General features: G+C 40.1%; 1 protein-coding gene across 3 annotated transcripts in view; it reads right to left on the bottom strand.

Moving 5' to 3' along the window:
* Window positions 1-83: 83 nt before the first annotated feature.
* Window positions 84-24,259, bottom strand: part of DOK7 (docking protein 7) — a 79,834-nt gene continuing 55,658 nt past the window's right edge. For all 3 annotated transcript variants that reach the window (XM_040593078.1, XM_040593058.1, XM_040593068.1), the window contains 4 exons: window positions 18,532-18,597; window positions 17,387-17,458; window positions 14,120-14,272; window positions 84-12,413 (listed from right to left, as the gene is read on the bottom strand). In XM_040593078.1, the coding sequence (XP_040449012.1) occupies window positions 12,277-12,413; window positions 14,120-14,272; window positions 17,387-17,458; window positions 18,532-18,597 (428 nt within the window). In that variant the 3' untranslated portion in view covers window positions 84-12,276. The remainder of the gene's footprint in view (window positions 12,414-14,119; window positions 14,273-17,386; window positions 17,459-18,531; window positions 18,598-24,259) is intronic.

Genomic DNA, 24,259 nt, shown 5'->3' with positions numbered 1-24,259 from the left:
TGAGGCTTCTTTTTCTTCCCTCTCATTTAGTGAGAAGTAACCAGACCTGTTTTTTAAGCATGTTGCTTATTCCTTTAAACTAAAGTTCACTCACACATCAGTTTTTAAGACAGGAGGGGTAGTTTTGCACCACAGGAATATGTTTCTATGTTCTGAATAGACAAAAGGCTTTCTAAAGCAGCTTCTCTTGAAGTACATATTCCAGTACAGTCTTTAGCAAAGAGTATTATTACTGTCCTGTTTGAGACCAGATTTTTCTGTTGGGCACCAGAACTTTGGCAAACATTAGCCACCTGGGTTGAAATTTTCTATAATAATAATACTGACCCTTTGTTTCTAAGGAGTTTTTCACATGAAACTGTTCCAGGAATAATGTTAAGGCAAAGGCCTGGTGTAGGTAAATCATTAACAGCTGCTTGGTTAAGAAGCTCTGTCACATATTGCAGCACTGTAGTGTGCTGCATGAAGAAGCTGCTCTCTGACCTCTCTTGCCATACCTGTTCCATGAGAAATGTTGAAGAGATCCATTCAATCAGAATTAGCCACTTTATATGTTATTTATGCAGTTCCTGGGTCCATGGTAGGTTGAAAGCTGTATGGTTCTGTACATAAAGACTATTTCATAATGTGCTAATGATCTGAACCAAAACTGTGGCAGCAGTCTTTGAGCTTCTGAGTATCTTTCTTTGAAGTAGTAAGTTACTGGGGGTTTTTGTATGTTTTATTTTAACGTAAGCTAACGGTTACTTACATTCCGGAGAATCATTGTCTATCAGGAGGAACACAGGCTAACATTAATATTAGCAGTCACTCTTAGAATTTATGGTGTACATCCCCTTTGTCTGGTAGGCTACAAAAAGTAAACCCCAAAATAACAGAAACACATCTATATGAGAAAACAGGTGTGTTGTTTTCCTAGATGCTACACACCATTTCTTCCCCAGACTATCACTTTAAGGGCTATTCAGCCTTCTTTAACATAGCAGTAGATGCATTGTCTCACAGGTTTATCTTTGTCATTATTTTTTTCATATTTTTCAAGGTGAAGGCGGAGTAGGAATGTACTCTATACTATGTGGAAGGAGCAGACTTCACTCTGTCCTTCAGTTTTTCCCCTTTGGTGGAGTAAGACATAAATCCACAACCAAGGTCAGTTTGGTGTTTGGTGGCTATAGCTTGGATGTGGAGAGAGGTTCACACCACTGGCTCCTGGGTGAAAAATTTGAACACATGCACTAATACTTCAGCAGAGGAAAGTAACTAAGCATAGCACTGAGCAGTTCTGCTCAGCAGTCCTAGCTGGGCTCTACACAAAAGGAAGAGCTTTCACTGAGAATGTTCGGAACCTTCTGCTGGGGGAAATCTGTTGCACAAGGGAAAGCAACATGACTATCTCAGCCTACAATAAAGGCAGGCAAAGTAGCTGTATGGTCCACACAGCATTGCAGAAAGCTGGTTTTCATCTTCAGTGTGTACCTGAAATAGAATATGTTTATTGAAGAGTTTCTGAAAAACTTGGGAATAGCACAGGGTACTGGATTCACTGAACACGTAACTAGGGTCAGCAGTAATAATGGTTGTCTCCCAAGTGCAGAGCTGCTTCAGCACAGGCTGTAAACAGAGAGGATGGTTGTACCGTGCAGTGGTGACTGTGCCTTGTCATGACATACCACGCTGTGACCGTAACCAGGCTTAAGGCCAGGTAGGCTCCAGCAGAGAGAATGCTGGGCAAGTGCTTCAAAGTAAAAGAGGCTGACAAAATGTTTACATGTCACTGTAATTTAAAATTAGGAATGAGTCACAGATCATCAGTGGCAAAGGTTGGAGACTGAGGTCAGCACAGTCACCTCACTTTAGATACTTAACATAGCTGTTAATGAGTCATTGGGTCCAAAGATCGTTTGCAGAAACCTAGAGAAGAAAAAATATTAAACAGCAGTGGTTGCTGCCCCTGAATCCAACTTCCCCGTGAAATTGTAGCTGAGTTCGTCTGCAACAGCATAGAGAAGACATTAGGAATAGCCTCCATTCCTGTCAGAGCTGTTTGGGTCTTTCCCTGCTTTTTGAGATCTGGGGACAGTGCACAGGCTAGCAAGTTGTCAAGTCTGATTTCACTCGAGTCTGCACCTCACACACACCAATATATGTACAAGTCTGTTAACTATTGCAGTTTTTAATTCTCCAAAGACAATTCATACGGCCAAAACAAAAAGAGTGGGTAGTCTTTGAGACATTTAAACATTAAAAAATAGCTTGAGTCACCATTCTTGTGTTTCTGTAAATAGCAACAAAAATTCAAAGCCAAGAAAAAAGGTGTAAATGAAATACGCCTGCAGTCCTGTCCTGTACCTAGTGAAAGGGGAATAATTGAGTTCATAGATGAGATTGCATGGAAGGGACATCTGAAAGGAAAGAACTAACAGCTTCTAAACAGTGGTTGAATGTTCTCCTCTGCCTTAGTTGGTATTTTATCTGATCCTTTTGTAATTATTCAATTTATCAAGTTTTTTGAAACCACTGAGAAAGAATTTGAAATACAAAAGTGGCAACAGCAGCATTTCTTAGGGGGAAAAAATAAATCAGAATGTTTTATGTTTCATATGGTCTGTCAAATTCTGCCCTGAAAAAGAACCTCCGTTTCAGTAAACATGTCAGTGATTTCAGGTAGGACAGATTTTTATTTATTAAACAGGTTGGGTGTGGAAATGAGAGGGAAATAAATACACAAGGCATTAAATACAACAAAAATAACAAAGTGTTTCTTAAAATAAACACTTATGTCCTACATACTGGTAGAGGAGCTAAGAGCATATCATTCTACCAAGACAAATACGGAACAGTCACTGTGGGTGATGTATTGCTGTAATGATTTCTCCCATCCCTCCCCAGGGCTTCTGAGGCCTGATAGATCAGGCAATAGCCAGAGTATTTAAGTTCACCAAGTAGAGATCATTTACATTTGTAGGCTGTGGGGCTCCCTCGAGCCAGAGTAATAATACAGCTTTTGCACAGAAGGTGACAGAAGGCAAGAGGCAGAGAAACCAGCTTAGTTTCCATTATGTGGCTGCTTCAACAGCTGGTCTTGGCTGAGCATTTAGAGGGGCTTCATAAGGGCTTCAAGCCCTGAATGGAGAGCAGAAGGCAGCTCCCAAGCTGCCAGCACAAGAACACGACACATACCTGTGTGCATGCTGCCTAGATGCCAGCACATGGGGTCTGCATCTATGCTTAAGTAGGCATCTCGCCCTGCTGACCCTAAAGGCGCCCCAGCATCATATTTTCAGTTCTGCCATTTATTCATTACGTGAGTTTAGGTGAATTAGTACAGTAGTGTTACACTCCATGGAAGAATGTAGGTCCCCAGCCAGGGTCCAGCATGCCACAGTGCCCAGAAACCAGAGCATTACACAGGGAGCCGGGCCGCTGAGAGCTCCTCTGCAGGCCCTAACCCAGGGTCACCTGTCACAAGCCCAAGTACTGTGTTCAGCTCGGGGCTAACTCAGACAGAGGGAACAGGTTGCATGCTTGGGTCACAACATACCATCCGCAGACCTTCCCTGTCATCATCTGGCACTGCTTCAGAGAGGTATCTGGGTTTCAAGTTTGTTTAAAAAGTTGTTTCACATACAGAAATCTACTAGTGAGTAGTACACAGGCAGTTCTAAAGTAATTTTTAAATGTAAAATGTATTTTTTTCTTTCCATAGCATTTAATGAGAATAGAAGAAATAAGTAAAAAAAAAAGATACGAAACAGAAGTCAATAAGTAGAATGGACACTTGCTTTCAATAGAAACAGATCTACCCTTGTAACAGAGAAAAGGGAGCTATGAAAAACAAAGACTGCATTTTCCATATACATTATGTTTACTAACAAACAGCTTCTAAGTACCAGAATCAACATTTTCAAATACAACACACATTTAACGTATATTTCAGGCCATTCACAAAGCACCTATTGGGAAGCAGGTTGTTAATCAAGAGAACAAAGGACTGTGTGGATTTCTTTTACTAGTATCCACAGTCATAAAATGGAAGCATTCATAAAATCTGTCTGCATGGGCCAAAATAAATCTATAAACTTTCACCCACAGCAAGTTGAGCCATAATTGGTACAGCAACAATTGTAACCCAGCTGCTTTTATCAGTAGCCCTTAATGGACTTTCATATCCAAACCTTCATGTATATTACCGCACCACTCAACAAAAGAACACTTTCCTAAATCAAAAAGAGAACAGTACACAGATATTAATGCTTAACATGTGAATGTAAAAATAATGGATACATTAATATAACGTAGATATTTTGTTCCTTCACCGACATGTTAACTTATCAGAAAGCTGCACACATCCATTTTAATAAAACTAAACATTTTCAGTCTCAAAGGTTGCCTGTCAATAACTGGTCTCCTGCAACTTAAACCTGTTGATTTCTGTAGGGCAAACTGAGCATTGAATCACTTTGAAATAAGCCTCCTGCTAAAACAAAATGCTATTTAATGTTCATTTATGATTTTCCTGGCAACTTAAAGAGGGAGGGGAGCTACATTATTTTAAGAAGAAACACAGTGAGAACTGGCAACCTTTGTATGAAACCCAGTAATTTGCAATGCTTGGCATTAGATCCAGGAGCCTAACCTCAAAATTCAAATCTCAGTTTCTAATTCAAGGTGACATCTGAACCAGAACCATTAACTAAGTGGTCCTTCAATGGGGAAAGGTCCATTCTCCAACCTCAATTCAGATCCGAGTTCTGGGACTCCTGTTCACAATTCCAAATATGCCCTGTCATAGTGTAGAGTCTTCATTCACGCCACTTCCTGGGGCCACTGGTGATCTAGTATGTGTTCCATTTTTAAGTTCAAGAAAACAAAAGGGGAGAGAGAAGAACTGTGTGCAAAAACTCACATCTCTGAAAGAAGAGACTTCCATGGCAAGAGCTTAGGAATTGGGTTACTGCTTATTTCAGTTCAACAGCAGACCACCGGCAGCAGGAAACGCAGTAATTTTCTCCCAGTTTTTGTTAGGAATTTTTCAGGCTATACCTTTTTCCTAATCTGTCCCAAACTGACACGGATTCTTACACAAAAGCCACTTCCCAACAGGCTGAACACCTTCCACACCGGTAAACATGGCCTGGAACACCTGAGTTACCCTTCTCTAAGCCCTCCTTCAAGCAGCTAATAACCACAATCTATACGGGATACATATGTCTTGGACAATGTTTGCATTAGCCTCAGTTCACTGGTGCCACTAAACCCTTACCCCTGATGGATTGTTTCAGGTCTTGTGCAAAGTGACCCTCATTCCCCTGCAGAGGAAAGAGCTTTGCAGAACTGCAAAACAAAGTTTTCATTCATGATTAGTTATTAATTCAGGATAAGAAATGATCTTCCAAAGATGTTCTTAGGAATTGTTTTCCTTATTGTATTGCCATCTGTATCAACGGCTATGCTAGAATTTTTGAAAGAAAAAAACAGCCAATATAACCAAATAGGACAGTCACAAGTCCAAATCAAAGTACTGCCACAGTGCGTATCGAGGATTACAGAAGAAACAGGAGCGAGCCTATTTAGCCACTGGCATACACTGATGATAAACAGCAGTTCTCTTCAGCTCCTTCAAACCCAAGGAACAGAACAACTCACCCTTTTCAGCTTTGACTGCTTACAGCTTTCCAGTGGCATGGTGGAGACTAAGGGCAGGGTTAAGCAGTCTGGCATTTTCATGTTGACAACCTTGCTGCTTGGCCACCAGGTTTTCTGTTACCCAGTTTCTTCTGGCTCTTCCTGCACCGCTCGGGGCAAGCACCATGCTGAAAGAGACAGGCTTCCTGTCACGGGCCAAGCTGAAGATGTGGCCAGCTGCAGGCTGAAACTTGCGCCTTGACAGTTCCCTAGCCAGATGGACAGGAATGAGAGGGTCTAACCGTGTTAAATGTTGTCAGTGTAAAGGAGGGCTTGGCCAGAGGTATGCACACTGGAAAGAGTATGTAGTGTCAGCAAAGCTCCAAAGCAGCCCACCTGGGACTTCAAGGCCAGTCACTGCAGGAAATGCATTCTCACAGCTATCGCTTATAGTCACTACTATCATGTATTCACCATAAAAAGCACAGAGATTGCAAAAATTCACCTAAGACCAGTTCTGGGCTTTCAGTAGACCTGATCCATCTCTAGCAAATCTCCCAGCTGTTGGTAAATAGCAGTGGTAGCTGAATGCAGGACTAGATGCACCTTCATGTCCTGTCAGGGCCCAGCTCCCACCATCCCTCACCCAGTGCACATACTGTGCTTCATACACTTCCACAGAGGGGAAAAACAGACTGGAGGGTAATTCTGTCCACAGTCTAGACTGTGTCAGTGAACTGCTTCCATGACTTGAGACAAGGGCAATGAAACAACACGCTGGCACACACAGAGCACAACAGTCTGCCTCTTTACAGTGTATACCGGCATGTAACCACCCCACGGTTTCTACTCCATTCCTGGTAGAGACAGTGCCAGCCCATCTTCTGTTTGACAGCGGATACAACTGCAACCTCAGCCTGTTCCAGGAAGCTCCACTTCCTTGCTACAACCACACTTTGTACAAGAAGTAACAATCCAGCCGGCAGGTCTCCAGCAGTGGCCCAAACTACATTTTACAGACTCACGTACTCCTCTGTCAGTACAATAGCTGGCAAAGGACAACTTTCCCAACAGGAATTCCTCCTTGGGCTTCTCAATTTGTGTGCAGCGCTGCTGACTGTTGATAGCAATAGGACAAATGTTAGAGCAGCCAAAGGCAGGCCACGGGGCACATCTTCCAACTGCAGCAGGCAGAGACATGGATGCGTGATGAATCTGAGCAATTCATTACATAATAAAACTTCAGTATCCAAAGGCCAGGTTCCTTTCTGAGCATGCAATCTGCTCTATTTTCTGTATATGAACTATCCATAAATTGCCAGCTCAGCCCACAGATGAGTAAAATTTAACTTCAGCAGTAGCAGGTGCTAGGGCTTTTTTTTTTTTTTTTTTTTTTTTTTGGGGGGGGGAGTATTTCACAACAGTATAATGTAACGTAGAGACAAATTACTGTCATGCTAAATCTGCTTTCTGATCCCACCCCCCCCCTGCACATTCCTCAAATAAGTTGACACTTATTGTTTCAGTAACATGGTGATGTTACATACGCCTCTGTGTACACAGTGGGGATAATACATTTGAATTATTTCTAGATGCACTGATGCAGACAAATGTCGGAAAGCAAGTAAGTTTTAAAGTTAATTTTCACTCACCCTAAAGTTTTTACTAAACTCAGTTTACTTGGCAGCTGCACCTTCCTAAACCTGCCCACTGTCTTACAAAGTTATTGTGTCAGAATCCAGGGTGTGAATTACATATATTTTCCTGTTCAGTTCTAGCCTTTCAAAGAAGAGTCCACAGGAGAGTTGCTTTTAATCTGTAACCAACTGCTCATCACTGTCCTAAGCCTCAGAGTGAGGCTACCCTGAAGCCTGTCGTCTTCGGAATAGAATAGAATATAGACTGTTTCAGTGGGAAGGGACCTACCATCATGTAGTCCAAGTGTCTGACCAGTTCAGGGCTGACCAAAAGTTGGAGCATGTTATGATGGTCATTATCCAAACGCCTCTTAAACACCGGCAGCTGCGGGGCATTGGCCACCTCCCTAGGGAGCCTGTTCCAGTGTTGACCATCCTCTCGGTAAAGAAATGCTCCCTAATGGCCCAGATTTAAGACGTGCCCATGCATCCTTTCACTGGGTCCCAGGGCGAAGAGCTCAGCACCCCTCTCTCTGCCTCCCCTCTTCAGGGAGCTGTAGGGAGCAATGAGGTTGCCCCTCGGCCTCCTTTTCTCCAAACTGGACAAACCCCGTGTCCTCAGCCACTCTGCACAGGACATGCCTTCCAGCCCTGCCACCAACTCTGTTGCCCTCCTCTGGAGACATTCAGGGACCTTCACATCCTTCCCAAACCGCGGGGCCCAGCGCTGCGCACAGTACTCGTGGTGAGGCTGCCCCAGTGCTCAACGCAGCAGGACATCACGTCTGTGGCCGGCTGGTTGTACCATGTTTGCTGCACCCCAGGACAGACCTACCCAGGCTGCCAAGACCTTTGGTAGACGATCGAGAAGGGTCCTGCCGTCCATCTGCTAGCTCCCTCAGTCCTCTGGGATGAATCCCACCAGGCCCCACGACTTGTGAACATTCAGCTGATACAGGTGCTCAGGGAAAGCATAAAACTGAAGTCATCAGAACCTATACAACTTTTTTAAAAATTGCACTTTTCCTTAATTCTACTACCTACACTGAAAATACATTTGCAGAGCTACTTCTTACAAATCTCCCTTAATAACTTCTAATTCATCCATCCTTACTCCGCTTTGTTCTCATTGCTGTATGATGTTAAATTAACATTTCCTTTCAACCTAGGCTGCAAAATAATGTTTGTATGACTGGCTGAATGAGAGCTGAGGATCTTCCCAGGTAAAAGGTGACATAAAAATATAACAGCACTGTCATCTGAAAAAATTGCATAATTTTAACAGAAGTGAGTAGCTAGTAACCCATAAAATTCTGTCTTCTTCCTGTGGTCATTTTAGCAATAATATGTGTGTCACCCCAGACAAACCAGAAAAGGTTCTTACCAAAGGGTGCATGTTTCAGCGTCTCAGAAAAAAAATCTAATCACTCATAACACAAATTCAGGATTTCCAAGCTACAGTAATAAAGCCTGGTTTGTTTACAGCAGGGTGGAAAATGCAGGATTTTTCCAAGCTGTTTGCTAAAAACAACTCTTGAGGCAGATTTTCCCACGCATTTAGATGCCTAAAGACACCTACTGGCATTTTCCACAATTAGGTGCCAGACTGCTATTAAAACCCAGACAACTGTTTGTATTGTTGGGCAATTACATGCCTCCAAACTCCAGCCCTCTCTCCTGCAGCACATGTTAACTTGGAGCAACATCATAAAACCCACTGAAGTAGTAGTTACATTGGCAGTAACCTACTGAGTAGAACTATCAGAAAGAAAGAGGTACCTATACAACACACTAACGGTTATGCCCAAATGCTGCACCTGCTGACAGTGTTTTCTTACCACCGAGAGCACTGCCCCCAAACTGGCACTTCTGCTGTGTTAAAAGTATTTCAGGAACATCTCACAGAAGTATCAGCCACATCACATTGTTTTGTTCTTCTGGTAATTAGTTTCTCATACTCCTGGTAATGGTAGGAGGAGATCTGACTCTGGTAGAATCTTAAATTAAAAATGAGCCTTTGTTTTTACCAGCAGAAGATATGAAGATACACTTATCTTCAAAAGCATGGGAGATCTTTTGGGGGGTTTTGCAAAGAGCTCTGAATCTGCAATCATCCTATAGCAATCACAAACTGTATTTTAGATCACTTATGCACAAGTTTTGTGCAAGGTGTGTGAATAAATCCCTAACTATTTGTCCATTAACAGCAGTCCTAGAGTTAACCCATGCAAACTATGTGGTGAGCACAAGCCTGTTCATAGGATTATGGTTTGACTTCCATTTCCCCCAGTTTGCTACTGGAACTAGAAGGCACATTATTTTATTTATTTAGGAAAAACGTTTTCCATTTCTGCGATTTCCTGTTGTTCAAATGAGAAAACTCTTAATTTCTTCAGCAGAAATGTCAAGCCTATAACTTGTCAGGGAGACCTGCAAGGTACTACAAAAACAACGACCCACCAGTTTTTAACAATAAGGTTTGGCCTCCTGCTTCAGTCTTCTAAACATAATTTAGTGCATTATGAAGTGAATTTAAAAAACATGTTAAAGTCTTCTCTTCTATTTATCCTACTCAAGGTAAGCAGAATCTTACAAAGTAAAATACTTCATTTGTGGAAAGCCTTATAGGATAACTATGTTGACATTAACAAAAGTTATAAGTACAAATTTACATCCAGCCACCTAGCTATTCCTAGCTGCAGTTACTATGACATACACAAATACATGTGCAGAGAGAACCACGTGCATGCATAGATTCATAGCCCTGCTCAACCTGAAAGACATATTTTTACACTTCTGACCCCTCCTGTAAGGCCAGCAGCAATCCAATGACCTTTTCTACTGTATCAAATCTTTACCCATGCTGCAAGTCCAGGATTCAATGCAAGCGATTCTCAGCAATGCACAGAAAGGCAGCCTTTGTAGATAACCTGGGTAATATATTTTCCTGGTAAATAGGTTTTTAGAATAGAAATATTGCAACTTCATCATATATCATGATGGAAAACAGTGCATCAGGCAAGCTATGCTCATTTTAAACATTAAACATAAATAGGCACATAGCAAGAGATTTAACCCTGCAAGTCCTCCAGTGGTGGGTCCTTGACTGAATAGCAGTTCAGTTACATAAACCTGGTCCTAAGGAGCTGTAAGTCCAGGCCATTCCAGTTGTACTGAATGTGTGTTTACAAAGCAGATTACCACTGTCCATTTGCCAAATGAAAAAAATCTTTTAAAATGGGAATCTCATAAGAAATATTTCTTTTCCTTTCAGAAATGTGCCAGGCTGATAAACAGAAAACTGTATCTTAGCACAGGACAGATGACAATGGCAATTGTCAACTCTCAAACACATTTTTATTTATTTGAGAGATTTCTGACATTTTACATTACTATTGAGGCTACATTCAAATAAATTTATCAGTTAAATTCTGCCTCAGAAACAAATACCTCTCATTCCATGTCACTTAGTGAAACCTCCACTGGCACAAAACTTCCACTCACCGATATAAATTATAACACATATCTGAAAAGCAGAACTGGGCTGTGATATTGTATCTTAAGAAGACAGTCAAAAAATCATAATACCCAAGATATCACTCCAGATAACATATCAGCTTTGGCTTCCAGGAGTTAACACAGGCCAAATTTTTTTCTTCGTAAGTACACTGCTTTGTTATTCTAGTGTCACTATGATAACATTTTGTTTAAATAACATTTTGTGTCAGGACAAAAACATAGAACACAAGAATTACATAGACAATGCACAACACAAGAAACTAAGTCAAATTTTGAATCACCCAATCTCACTGTACAAAAGCAAGATGTCACAGACTTGTGGATAAACCTATATTACAACATAACATCCTGTTGTGCCTCAACTATGTAGCATCTCTGAAGACATCATCCTCTTACACAGACCTAGTTTTATGCTATTTAGGGACAGCAGGGAATTATTCAATGAAAGTTTTAGATTCAAGGTGTATGATCTGCTTTTGATGCTGCTTTATATTAGGGATAGTTTTGGAGGTATAAATAAAAGAACTCAGTTTTCAAAAGTAAGTGTTTCTTTTGAGTACTTTGATTTTAAGATATTCTGTATGAGAAACCCGAGACCTGATTTTCAAAGTGATACATACGTTCAACTCCAGGAGAATTGCTAAGAATTACAGGAACTCAGCAACTATGAAATCAAAGCCTATGGTTTGTCACGGAGTTTTTTAAGAACAGAAGCACCCAGAATGTCCCTTCACATTACTTTGGTTTATAGACATAATTAAATTAAATAACCTGTTTGTGTGTGCTCATGTCTGTGTGCATACACATATGAATCCCTGACACTGCAGCTTTTGAAACTGAGTAACTTTAGCCAAAGCTGCAGAACTCTTGGTGAGGTATAACACTGAATTACCCATAGGTAAAGTTAAGCATGTCCATAAATAAGCATATAAATTGAACAAAATTGTGCCTGCAAAAAATCAGGCACTGAATTTTCTTGCTTTTGTAAGAGTCCATTAATATATTAATAGAGGTTTTACATATTTATATGCTCAGATATATACATATATTTTAACAGTAATGTGTGCTTACATACATACATATGGCACACATGCAAACATATGTACACTTACCACGCACACACTCACATTCCCTTACCTGCACACATTCAAGTTAATTATTTTGAAAGAAAATGCCAACATTTAATAAACACTGGAATTGGTTCCAGGTTCTCCAGGATTTTTGAATTATAGAAAAAGGTAATTTACATCTCTCATTGCATATGAAAAAAATAATATCTGGACTTTACAACCAAATTAAAATAAAAAGGAAGACCACACACACCCCTCATGCTACCAGCTTTCCAATTAGGAATCAAGATATTGGAATGAATCTGGTATAAATGCAATAAGCAATGGCAGTATTTTGTATGAGTATTTTTTACAATAAATGTGAATCTTTGGGAAGATAAATTAGTACCAATTTATGGTGAGCAAAAATTTCTTTCCTAGACAGGTCACTGCTGAGTCCCTTTTTTCTTCTGCTCTAGCTCCTGCAGACGTTCCTCCCGGCACTGAGCATGCTGTGTTCCCACTTTGTGGGCTGTCTCCGTGGCTGCAATGTCAATCTGTGCATATCGGGATGATCCACTTCCTGAAATACCAAATGAAATCCTGTAAAAGACTATAACCCTGGTATTCCTGGGTAAAACTGACCCAGGTTTAAGCTACTGAGACATTTCTTCTACAGATTTCCTAGATTGTCTTGATCTGGTCTTAAGGCAAGCTCTATAAAGGGAGGAAGATGATAACAACAACTGGGGGCAAAAAAACCTCAAAAGCTTTGTTAGCTATGCATTTTACCTACCTGGTTTTCTTCAAATAAGCAAATGAACCACTTGTATTTCTGCCCCAGGTTTGAATCTCTACCCCTACTCCACCTGATAGAAGACAAAACTGAACTCTGCTCTCCCACTTGTGGGAGGCTTCATCAGCAGGCTACTAGTCAGTAAATGAACATTTGGCATTTGAAAAGAAAACACCTTTGGTAGGCCAGTTGGCAGGATTAGGATTCTTTGTCTGAATTAGGCACTCAGAACTTTTACCGGATCAGCCTCAGACAATGCCAATTTTGTCCGATAACTGGCAATAAGGGAGAAAAAAGCTTCTCTGTTCAGAAGTAAAATAGTTCTGTATAGATGCAGACATACAAATCTAGAGGCTGGAAAAACTTTTGCATCCAAAACTAAAAACATTTATGGTCACTGAATGTGCCTCCACACTTATTGACCTTCAGGGGGTAGTTAACAGTTAAAGTTTATGTCAGTTTATGAAATTCGGCTCTTCATTCTCAATGCCTTGGTTCACTGTCTTTAAAATGAAGATAAATGAAGTCACTTTTACATCTCAACAGGATGTTGGACAAAGAATTACTTTGAAGTCTGGGAGATGCTTAGAAGTACTTAACTAGAGACAGCTATCTGGTTGTAAAGTCCAGATAAATATATTTAAAACAAAACAAAAAACCACAAAACCACAAAAAAACCCAAAACCAAACAATGGGAAAAGTGCTAGTATTTCAAAGTTAGTAAAATTGCTGAAATTAAAAGTATAATAAAATGTCAGTAGCTGAAAACTATTCATGGAAAACCCATCAATACCAAATGTGAGCACTTAAATGCCAGAACCTGATTAGGGACTTTCTGTAAGGAGGAATGCATCTCTAAATGACAATACATGATAGCGATATTGTATGTTTATGTGCTAATTGTCCAAGTTAAGCATTAGAAGTATAATGCTCAGATCCGGACAAAAAAATTAAAAATAAAAATCAAATACTCAGTCTGGCTTCCTCTCTATAGCACTTTCACACACCCTCATGGAGAGCAGATAGAAGAACACTTGTGTTCTATTCTTAAGCATTTGCTGCATGGCTCCAGAGTCAGTGTCTTCAGGAGCACGGCCCCTACACCTACACCCACAGCCCTGTTTCTGAAGTCAAGCAAGAAAAATTAAGTAAGCGTGGTCCTAATGTGTGCACTGAAAATCTTGAGAACACAGAGAAAATTACTGTCTGTCAAACTCCACAGACATAGAAATGTTCACTTTAGAGGGAGTGCATATTCAATGCACCTGTCAGAGGGATGCAATATCTTATAGAACCTCATCACTTAAAAATCTTTTCCAAAAGAGTTGGCAGTTACAAGAACTGCCTCACAATTGTGCCAGAGTTCAACTCCTCTGTTAGCAAGAGCCTGAGGGCAGATGAGAGGTTAAGATTCCCCATAGCCCATACATTCTGCATTTCTGCATCCTGTGCTGTTGGGATAGAACCACAGACTTCCTTACCTCTTTCCTTACCTCTTATGCTTGTGCCAGGTTCCTGAAGTTCCAGTTCCATGTAATGAAGCTGTTTTTTGGAAGTAGGGCTGACAGGAATATTGACGTAGGTGGCTGCCTCGCTGTGGGGCCGGTCTGGTGTCGGGACATCAGTTGAATAACCCACTGCCCCTTCTAAAATAAGTAACATGTTATCATAGACACTGTTTGCAATGACCCATGATCCATTTCATACAAACACACTGTTCCGTCTAATGTTCTGAAAGCAAGCATTGGGCAGTGACAGCTCTGCTTGCCAAACAGTACGTTCCTCAGCTACAGATGGGAGATGAGAAGACCAAGGTTTCTGCAGAAAAGACCCTGAAGACTGCTGAAGCCAGGATCTATGCAGAAGACCACAGACCACAGCCAGTGATCTCACCGTGTTGTGACAGAAAGCCAACACTGCAGAAATTTTCAAACAGAAGCAATGTATCCGACACTACCTCGCAGGGCTTTCAGCTGTAACTCAGGCTAGTAACACCTTATATGAAGCAATCTGTTCTAGGAAGGCGTGAACTATTACATCATCTGCAAGAGAAGAATCGTAATTACTAGAAGTTCAGAAAGTATGTCCCAAAAACAGGGACTGAAGAACTGTTTCAATTAAGGGGAAGGCAAGCCTGAGGAGACAACATTGACTGCTTCTGTGAGTGAAAAAGGTAGGAACAATGCCAAGTGAGGACCGACCAAGTAATTTAATACTTCTATTGCAGGAAAAAAAGTCAATTAGCCCATGGGAAAACCTTCCTAATAGTAAAGATCACCAGAACACCAGAGGAAATGCCACAGAGGCTGAAGAATTTCTGCATCTAGAAATTTCTAAATAGGAGAGACTAACACCTACCAGAAAAGAATTCTCTATAAAGTGATTCTGACTTAAAGACAATATTTCAGGTACTGGATGAATTCTCAAGACCTCTTTTAGCCCTACTTTTGATTATTCTAATCTTGTCAGAAGTAAAACTAAGAAGGAAGGTAGAAGGTTAATGTTCCATTCTCTGGCCAACCGGGCATTCCAGCTTTCAACCCATTCTTGATAGCAGGCACCTACATCTAGTTCTTCAACCCATGAATACTAAGGGACTTCCCAGAATTACCTGTGCTACAGGAGACCCAGACACAAACCTGTATTCCCTCTGTGCTTGGGCAAGGCTTTGAGCCACATTCTCATTGTCCTGCTCAGAGGGCTGGTAATCACCTGCCTGTCGAGTCCAGTTAAAGTTCTTACCCATAAACACTTCCTGCTGTTCAGTCAGTTTGGGACAGAGGAGTGCAGAGGAAAGATGGTATCGCTTTTCTCCCTTTCGCTGAGGTTCTCCCATTAAGCCCTTCCTTGTTCCCCACATAAAATTCGTGTCAAAACTTCATTTGTCCAAATCACTGCTTTTCTTTTCTGCCCATTCAGACACAGTTGAGATGTGAATGGAGAGGCAATAGGTGATCAGGGCTTTTTAGAGCACAAGAGAACAACTTCTTATATCCAACCAACAGCAGCTGTGAAATAACCATTAAGGGGAGCTTTTTCTTCTTTTTGGACTGTATTATGAATAACAGAGGTAGCTCAAAGTCCAGCAACAGTAACAGTTGTCAGAGGCTACAGAAGGTTGCAGAATAAAGGAATCTCTTCAGGCTTAACCTGTTTAAATCAAAGGAGTCTACTATGCAGTCCAAAATTCTAAAAGCCTGGAAAGTTGGCCAAATTTCTGACAGATTTTCATAAAGAAAACATAGGAACATCAGTGAAGTAACAGCATTTTTCTGATGGTCAGATTTCAAATTGTTGTTCCAAAGTCAGAAACAAAATGAAAATTAATTGAAAAAAATCAAACAGAAGTTTCTATATCTTCATCAAACATCGTTCTCAGAAATTATTCTTAATTATTTTGTCTGAAGTATTTCAAAGGAATTTGGCCTGACTGTGCCAAAAGGGATTCAGCAGATCCACAGCATCGAAAACCTGCATCCCAAGTAGTTGAAGTTGTAAGCAGATTACAGTCTTAAGTACTGATACAGAGTCAGAAACAGTCATGAATGAAAACAGATATTTTTCTAAGTCTTTCTGTGCACTGTTAAAGTGATGTAGCAGGAGTTTAAATGAAGTGTCCTCAAAGCTTACTAGCATGACAACTAGCAAACTTCTCTATAGAGCTAAATAGTTGAAAGGTTTCAGGAAGCTGTATGCCATACCTGATGCAGACAAGCCAAGTGATTTTCCTGAGAACTAAAAAACCACACATGGAGAATAATGTATTTATTGGTAGGGCTTTGTACAACAAAAGCAAAAGAAACACACAGAACAAAGAAACCCCTGGCAACAGTCAAATATTCTTCCCAAAGGAAAAAAAACAAACGAAGAACAAAGTCGGGCAAACTGGAAGGAAAGGATAAGTCCTCTGTTGTTTAATCAGTTCTGTCTTAATTGAAACTGTGCTTTCCTTGTAAACATAGAAATACTTGGCTTTTTGTTTTTCCTTCAATTAAAAAAACCCAGACCCATTAGACACTAAAAACTGGCTTATGTTTGTTTGAAGAGAAAGGTTTTTTTGAAAAGGATAAGACAGTCAAAAGCTCCTGCAAAGAAAACAAGGCACACAGAGAGTTCCATGGACAAAGATAGTCTTTTCAGCAGTTTGTTCTGGGTGGACAGATGTAGAAGATGCTTAAAAGAGGGGTCAGAGGACCAGTATTTGAGATCATTATGGAAGGAGACTTTGAGATAAAAACAGACCAAAATGCGTGATTGCAACATTCTGAAAGGAGCAGTGTAATATCATGATTGCTTGAAGAGCAAGGGGGAAAAGGTAGGAAGAAAAAAAAGTAGTTAAGCAAGTAACAGAAGAGTAGAAAAGGCAAGGCAGCGGCACTGAAATGGGGGGGGGGGGGGGGGGGGGAGAAGGGAAACATAGTATAATTTAGTAAAGAAGAAGAAAATTATATTTTCAACTTTCTTTCAGCAAGTGTTACTTGTTTGTATTTTCTACCCTATATGGGCACCATTCTCAGAAATGCACGATAAATAACACAGAAAGAAAACCCACACCATAAACAGCCCTGAGATAAGTGTGTGTGTGCGCACCTGTGTGAGCATGCATGTAAAGCTGACATGTTCAAAGGGCAATACTTGAAGAAAAAATATTTAGAAGAGATCACAATTAAAAAAAAGGAAAAAAAGGAAAAGAGAAGGTGCTACTAGAATCCTCTGATGGAGTCCTCTGATGCACCTGGCTGCAAAGATCTGTGACTCACCAGGTTCCTCAGGGCTAGTAGGAGTTCCAGGTTCTGCAGGAAGTGTCAGCATCTCATAACCACCTTTAGGACCTAGAATACAGGAAGCCCATCAATGGTTTTGGATTTAGGAATTTGCACAATGTAAAGACAGCATATGATTTTCTGGGTTTGACTTGTAACCTTCTAACCCAGATAATCGTACTGAATAATCTCAGAAAGTATAAACAGTGGCTAGTGTTGACTTTTCTGTCATGGTGATGCCAGCTTTTCCTAATGAGTATAACACCAAGGAAATAAACGTTGGGACACTTCTACAGGTATTCAAACTGAAGGCCACTGGAGTCAACGGTATGTTTTGCTGTACATCAATGTGGGAGCAAAGCTGTCTTGAATGCATGAATCAGGGAGAAGTGTGTGGGTGATCTTGGGAGCATCTGGAAGACTCTTGTTAAAATTCCACCTCCAGCATGATGGGTAACTTCTCGTTTTCTGACAAAGCTCTGCAGAAAATGCTTAAGCTAGCCCTTCCAAAGATAACTTTGCTTTCCAAGTGCAAATCATCATCTTTGCAAGAAGTCAGGTTGCACAACATCATTAGTCCTTTCTAAACACTAAGCTGAAAAAAGATGCTCCAGTTCCCTCGTGATCTGACTCCACCCCAGTTTAAACAAGGTAAGTAAAAATGCTCTGTCCATAGGATGCATATATTGGGAATAATTTGGAATGACAAACATAATTTTATCTGCTGGTGTTGAGTTTTTGCTCTGTTAGCATGAAGAAGTACCTTTAAAGGGTGGTGGGGTGGTGGGGTGGGGGTCCCAACATATCATTGCTAAGGTACAGGATTTCTCATGGCCTGAGGTGAGATGTTTTTGGTGGGTGCCCTTTGTTGAAGTGCTGGCAGCATTTTACTGCTGTGAATAAGATTACTGTCTATGCTCTGACACTTATCTCATCTGTCACTGCCTCTTCTAAACTTATCCCATCTGTCAATGCCTTTCTAACAAAAACCCTGCAAAGCAAGAAACCCAAAGAAGTACAGTCTTTCAATAGGGAATCAAGTCATACATTACCTTTAACACCTTCTGAACTTTAAAGTAATTTCAGTTTAAATTAGTTTAAATTTACATGCACTCACATACCTCATAACCACTGATACTTACCAGCTTGGAGACTGTGCCCTCTGTGCATTTTCAAAGACCCAGAAACTGCCATGACAGAAGTACTACCTGTTTTCAAAGAGAGATAATCACATTAAATCTAAATACCTGTTGCTATTATTAAATACCTGCTGTGCATCAGCGATTTTAGTAATGTTTCTGAAACATCAAGAAAAAATTCAGTAACTGTAATTCTTCTCATTGTTCTTCATTTAAGCAATATTCCTTCCCCCCACCCCACCCCAAATTCTTAGCCCAAGGTTATGGCATAATAATCTAATTCTGCTGTTGTCTTTCTTCAGAAAGAAAGGATGCCTTCTATAAAAGTTGAGGATACTGGCCTCCCCATTTGTGGTGAGTACTACCTTCCAAACAGAGATAGTTTTCTTAAACTGAGAAGTAAAATGGCGATGAAAAATGAGTGGGGAGTTGCCTTTGCAATCCATAACAGCTTTGGAAACAAAATGTTTGAAGTGTTCATTAAAATCTCATTAGATCGGATCCAAAACCTATTAAAGTTAACGGGAAGAACTGTATCACACACTTCAGTAGTCCGCCGTCCAGTTTTAGCCATGTGCAAACTGGGGCAGGGCGAAGGGCAGGTGAAGGATCTACCTTCCATTGGCTTTGAATCCAGGGCACAGCTGGTTCTTTGGAACCAGCCTTCCAAGGGTTACAGCCAAGAAAGCTTTACCAAGGGTATGTCAGGAGGCACAGTCAGTCTCCTTTCCCCAGCCCCACGCAGAGCAGCAGGAGGCTGTCCCAGGTACACTATTAGATACGGAAGTTTGAGGAAACAAGAGCCAGCAGCTCAGAAACCTACGGAGTAGTACACACGTAGTGTGCCTGGTCTACATGCACACATCCCTTCTTTATTTAATCAGCATACTAATGAGCATTATCCTTACCTGTTCAGTTAGCACTACTGCTATCCAGCTGTGAATGTCTTGCCTCTAGTGTTGTCACTGTGGGCACCTTAATCAAGATAAGTGGCATATATTTCCTCACATGAATCATTTTGAGGGAACTTCTTGTGCAAATAAATGGTGCTTCACAGAAATAAGGTAGGAAGCTGTGCTTAGGAGTAACCCTGCCACTGGTGACAGGGCAGCTGTCCATGTACTGCTGGGTGTTGGGGATCAGGTATAAAATTAACACTCTTTTCTAAACTGATGGATAGTCTCTGAGTAGGTGAGACAGTTGTCTGCGAATTTTTTTTAAAAGAGCGCCCCCAAATTACTGTAATTCTTATGCAACATAAAGAAATTCTGTAAGATAAATAGCAGTCTCAAATACTTAAGAAAACTGCTGACATAAAAGCCTACAGAAAATAGCAATTTCTTACTTTTTCCCCTGTATAAAGTATATATTTGTACATTTTCCCCTGAATTATTAATTTCCAAGTTTATAACACTGTTATGCTTTTATAAAATAAATCTAAATAAAAACCACAGATTATTTCACATAATGATGAGAATGGATTAAAAAAATAATAAACACCTATTTCAGAAGTGCACAACTGAACTAAAACCTTTAGTTTTGTGGTCTTTGTGTACAGAAAAGCATATACAGGGCAACCCAAAGCTACAAAAACAATTTTCAAGCATACCACACTAAGAAACTTACTTGGTATTTTAACAACTGAGATCAGGTTGTAGAACCTTTACATACTCTGGTGAGGACTTAACCACTAAAAACATTATTTGAAATTTTGATTTTAACAAGACTGCTGACAAAAATAAATGCAAAAATAGGACAGCCCTGGACTAGCTGATCTACTTATATTTTCACTGTAACCGATTTTCCTTTTTTTCAGCTCAGGGCAGCCTGTCTCTGTATTATTAAGAATATCAGAATACACTTTATGCAGCTGAAAGCCTTACCTTACTTTGAAGAAAGACTACGGCTTTATGCCAATTGCAGCTTCATCACAAAACCAGTATGTTTGGAGTTTGTTTTTTTCTCTCCCTCAAAATCCTAATGTAAATCAGCAGAAATCATTCCAGAGGAAACACAGATTTTTACACAACATTTTTAGGATTTGTGAAAAACACACAGGACAGGAAAGGAGATTTAAAGTAAGATACGCCAACGCATTTATGGTCAAGTTGAAGTTTTCCCATTTGGAGCTCATTTAAAGAACTATGTTAATCCTTCAGGATTTGACCTGTTGCATTTTTCTCATTTTCAAACCTGGCAGCTAACAAATATTTACATAGTCAAATCTCTCGTGGATTTTTTTTTTTTTTTTAAGCTTTGAACTATGTCATGAAAACACATGTCAGCAGGGATTGACCTAGATATGTTCGTTCTTCTTCTTTACAGCTACCATGTAAACTGGCTCATTTCTCATTTATGAATCCTAAGGTAACACTTGCAGGAATGGAAAAAGCAAGTTAGTGAGATAAATTTCTGAGTATATAAGGCATCCAGCAGGAGACAGATACTCCCTTTCATCATTCTTTTTGTTTTACAAGGGATTGTTAAGAATATTTTTTTCATTTTACCCTGCCATCCAGTTCTGTGTGGCTGACTCGCTCAAGTCTTTGTTGAAACCGAGTAGCTCATCAGAAGTTATTTCTGTTCTACATTCCTCAATGTGTAAGAGGAAGAAGATATGGAAAATGTGACAAAATGAAAATAAGCTGCAGAATATTTTGCATTCCTACATATGATTAGACTCAAATGCCTGATGTAGCTCAATGAAGACAACCACTATTTGAAACATTTTTCTAACTTCATAGTCATTTCTTTATGCCCACTCTTCAAAAATAAGCACTGTTTACAGCACATGTGCCACAAGAAAAAGCCACGAAAAAAATTAAAAAACTAGAGGGAAGCTGGTATACATGCTATAAACTGAGCCCAGACAGTTCACATTTTCAAATCCTGTCACCTATCATTACGTGGCCATGCAACACTACACTGCATTTACCAAGTGATCACTTCTTACTGCTCAGCCTCTACTTTGCCTTCACACAGCAAGTCACAAACTTTGCAGATCTGGGCTATTAAACTTGCTGACAGAGTCAGGACAGAAGAAACCACTATGCTCTATGATAAATTCTTGCTTCCTGTTGAATTAAAACTTTCATTATGAAGTACTTTAATTCATTCAGCCAAGCAACATTTCCATCTCCTCCTTTGAAAACAGATACCTTGCTTAAAACTGTATCCAAAGGCTAGAGCTACTGACAGGAGAAATGCTGCAAGCACACCAGGAGGGGTTTTTATGTAAATGTAATAAGAGACTTCCTGGTGTTGTATAACCGCCTTATAAAACTTCCCTAAGTTTGTTACTCTTCAATTTTCAAAGTGATTTCTTATATTTTCTGCTATACAAATGGCATTATCTGCAATACATAAAAGCTGAAGGGGATGCTTAAAAACCCTTACATGCTTGACAGATTTCACCATATTCAGAAATGCCTCCTGTCTAACAGCCAACTTAAAAAGTAGTACAAAAAACTAGAAATCCATTCAAGCACCCTGACTGTTCAAATATTGCTCCACAAAGATGCCTGTTTAGTGTGTCTAAAAGAACATCTACCTCTAGCTATTATTCATGTTCCCATGCTGCAGGGCCAGTCCTGCTTAGCCTCCCACCCCAAAAAATGTAAGTGTTAAGCTATAATCATTACCATTTTCCTGTACAAGGAAGCTCAGTGTCTGTTTTTTGAAAAATATACCTTCAAAGATGCTTTACATACAATTTACTCCAAAAATCTTGATGCATCTGAAGCTCAGGATCTACACTGGCCAAAAATGAAGGCTTACTTTTTCCGAGCTCCTACACTTCTTCCCCTACAGAATTATTTTGAGTGTACTTATAAAATAAAGCACAATCAAGAAAGAGAATGCCATATTATGGCAGAGTTCTATTCATCAGTTTCTCATTAAAATAATGCTCTTCTATTACAGCATTTAGCTCTATGAGATATTACATATTTATGGTGGACACGGCTCAGCGCACAATCCTTTACTGGCTCAATGAAAGTACCATTGTGTACTTGGTCTTTCTACATCTGAAGAGCTGACAGAATACTTCCTGGAAAAAAAACCTGTGGATTCTAAATTATTTTCAGCCTAAACAATAACAACCAATGCAGCACACCCCAGATTCTTCTTTCCCACTGCTCTCAATTAATTCCTTGAAAGCTTACTCCTAAGCTTGGAACAGAACCATCAGGCTGCACAGGTTCGCAATAAAAATTCTAAAAATGCATGAAAAAAAGTCTATTTTTCTATCACAAAAGCTAAGCTGTCAGACAGCAGAGTTCAATTTCAGCACCCATCACCTGTTATATACTTAACTTTATTCTATCTCTCTACCTTGACTCCCTATCTACCTAAGAACAATTTAATAGAGATAAAATGTTCATAATCAGCATTAAGCTGACATTTCAGCAGAATTCCAATCCACAGCATTGTTTTATGCTTATTCCTTAATTCAACTTCTCAGAACATTTTCCATCAAGCATTGTGTGGGTTTGGTATTACAAGCAAAGAGGCTGTCAGATAGCAAGAGTGTCTGTTGCAATGCTGATGAATTTGTTCCTGTGGAATACAGAAAAATGGAACTGAACAGACAGAAAAAGAAAAAGATAATTTAAGAGTCACAAAATTTATTAATATTAAAGTATGCTGCTTCCATGGGAGGATATTTGTTAACTTATTTTCCCATTCAGCTATTGATTTTTGTAATGCCAAAGCCTGTAGCACAGAAGTACAGGGAGATCAGACCTCCCAGTATAGAAGTTTAATTTGATTACTGAAAATGTCCACGGTCAGGTCTGGCTCCTGGGAATGCCTAGGCAATCAGCTTCCCTGTAGCTAATAGGAAGGGACACAAATTTCTGAAATATGGTGCATACAGTCTGCATGAAATGCCTTCCAGGGTTTGCAGAGCATCCCTAAGCAGTTCTACAAACCCATTCCAGCTCTCACCTTAGCTTCTCTAAATAGGAGTCTTGGGTTTCAGACTGCTCAGTTCACTTGGAAGGGTTGGCAACTAAGGAAATAGTGGTATTTTTCCCCCCTACAACACAACCTCATGGTTTAAATAACATTCATAAAACAGGTGAGCTGTGACGGAGTCCTCCTAATCAACCAAGAAAATTAAAATATTTTGATGGAGAGAATGAAGACATTACAAGTAAGAGCTGGAGGTTCTTACCTAAGCTGTTGCAACACGTTAGAAAGAAGCACAAGATTTAAATAAAATGCCTAAATTACAGCAAGAAATACCACAACTGTTAGGAAATACATTCTAAATGTAAGAATAACAAAAGACTTCAGATGATTTAAGGTGGATTAAGGACTTTCATTGCAGAACAAGATAAACAAACACCTGTTAGACTTACTGTCCTGGTTACAGCTGGGATAAAGTTAATTTTCTTCTTAGTAGCTGGTGCAGTGCTGTGTTTTGGGTTTGCTGTGAGAACAATGTCTATAGCACACCTATGTTCTTAGTTGTTGCTGGGTAATGCTTATACTAAGTCAAGGACTTTTCAGCTCCTCAGGCTCTGCCAGCCAAATGGCTGGGGGGGACCAAGAAACTGGGAGGGGACACAGCCAGGACAGCTGACCTGAACCAGCCAAAGAGGTATTCCTAAGGGTCATTGCTCGGAGACTGGCTGGGCATTGCTGCTGCTCACTCACTCCCTCCCTCACCCAGAGAGATGGGGAGGAGAATCGGAAAGGAATGTAAAACTCAAGGGTTGAGATTAGA

This window comes from Falco naumanni, chromosome 1 (genome assembly GCF_017639655.2).
Source record: "Falco naumanni isolate bFalNau1 chromosome 1, bFalNau1.pat, whole genome shotgun sequence".
NCBI lineage: Eukaryota > Metazoa > Chordata > Aves > Falconiformes > Falconidae > Falco > Falco naumanni.
The sequence above is the reverse complement of the archived record's forward strand: the minus strand, read 5'-3'. Positions and strand labels throughout refer to the sequence as shown.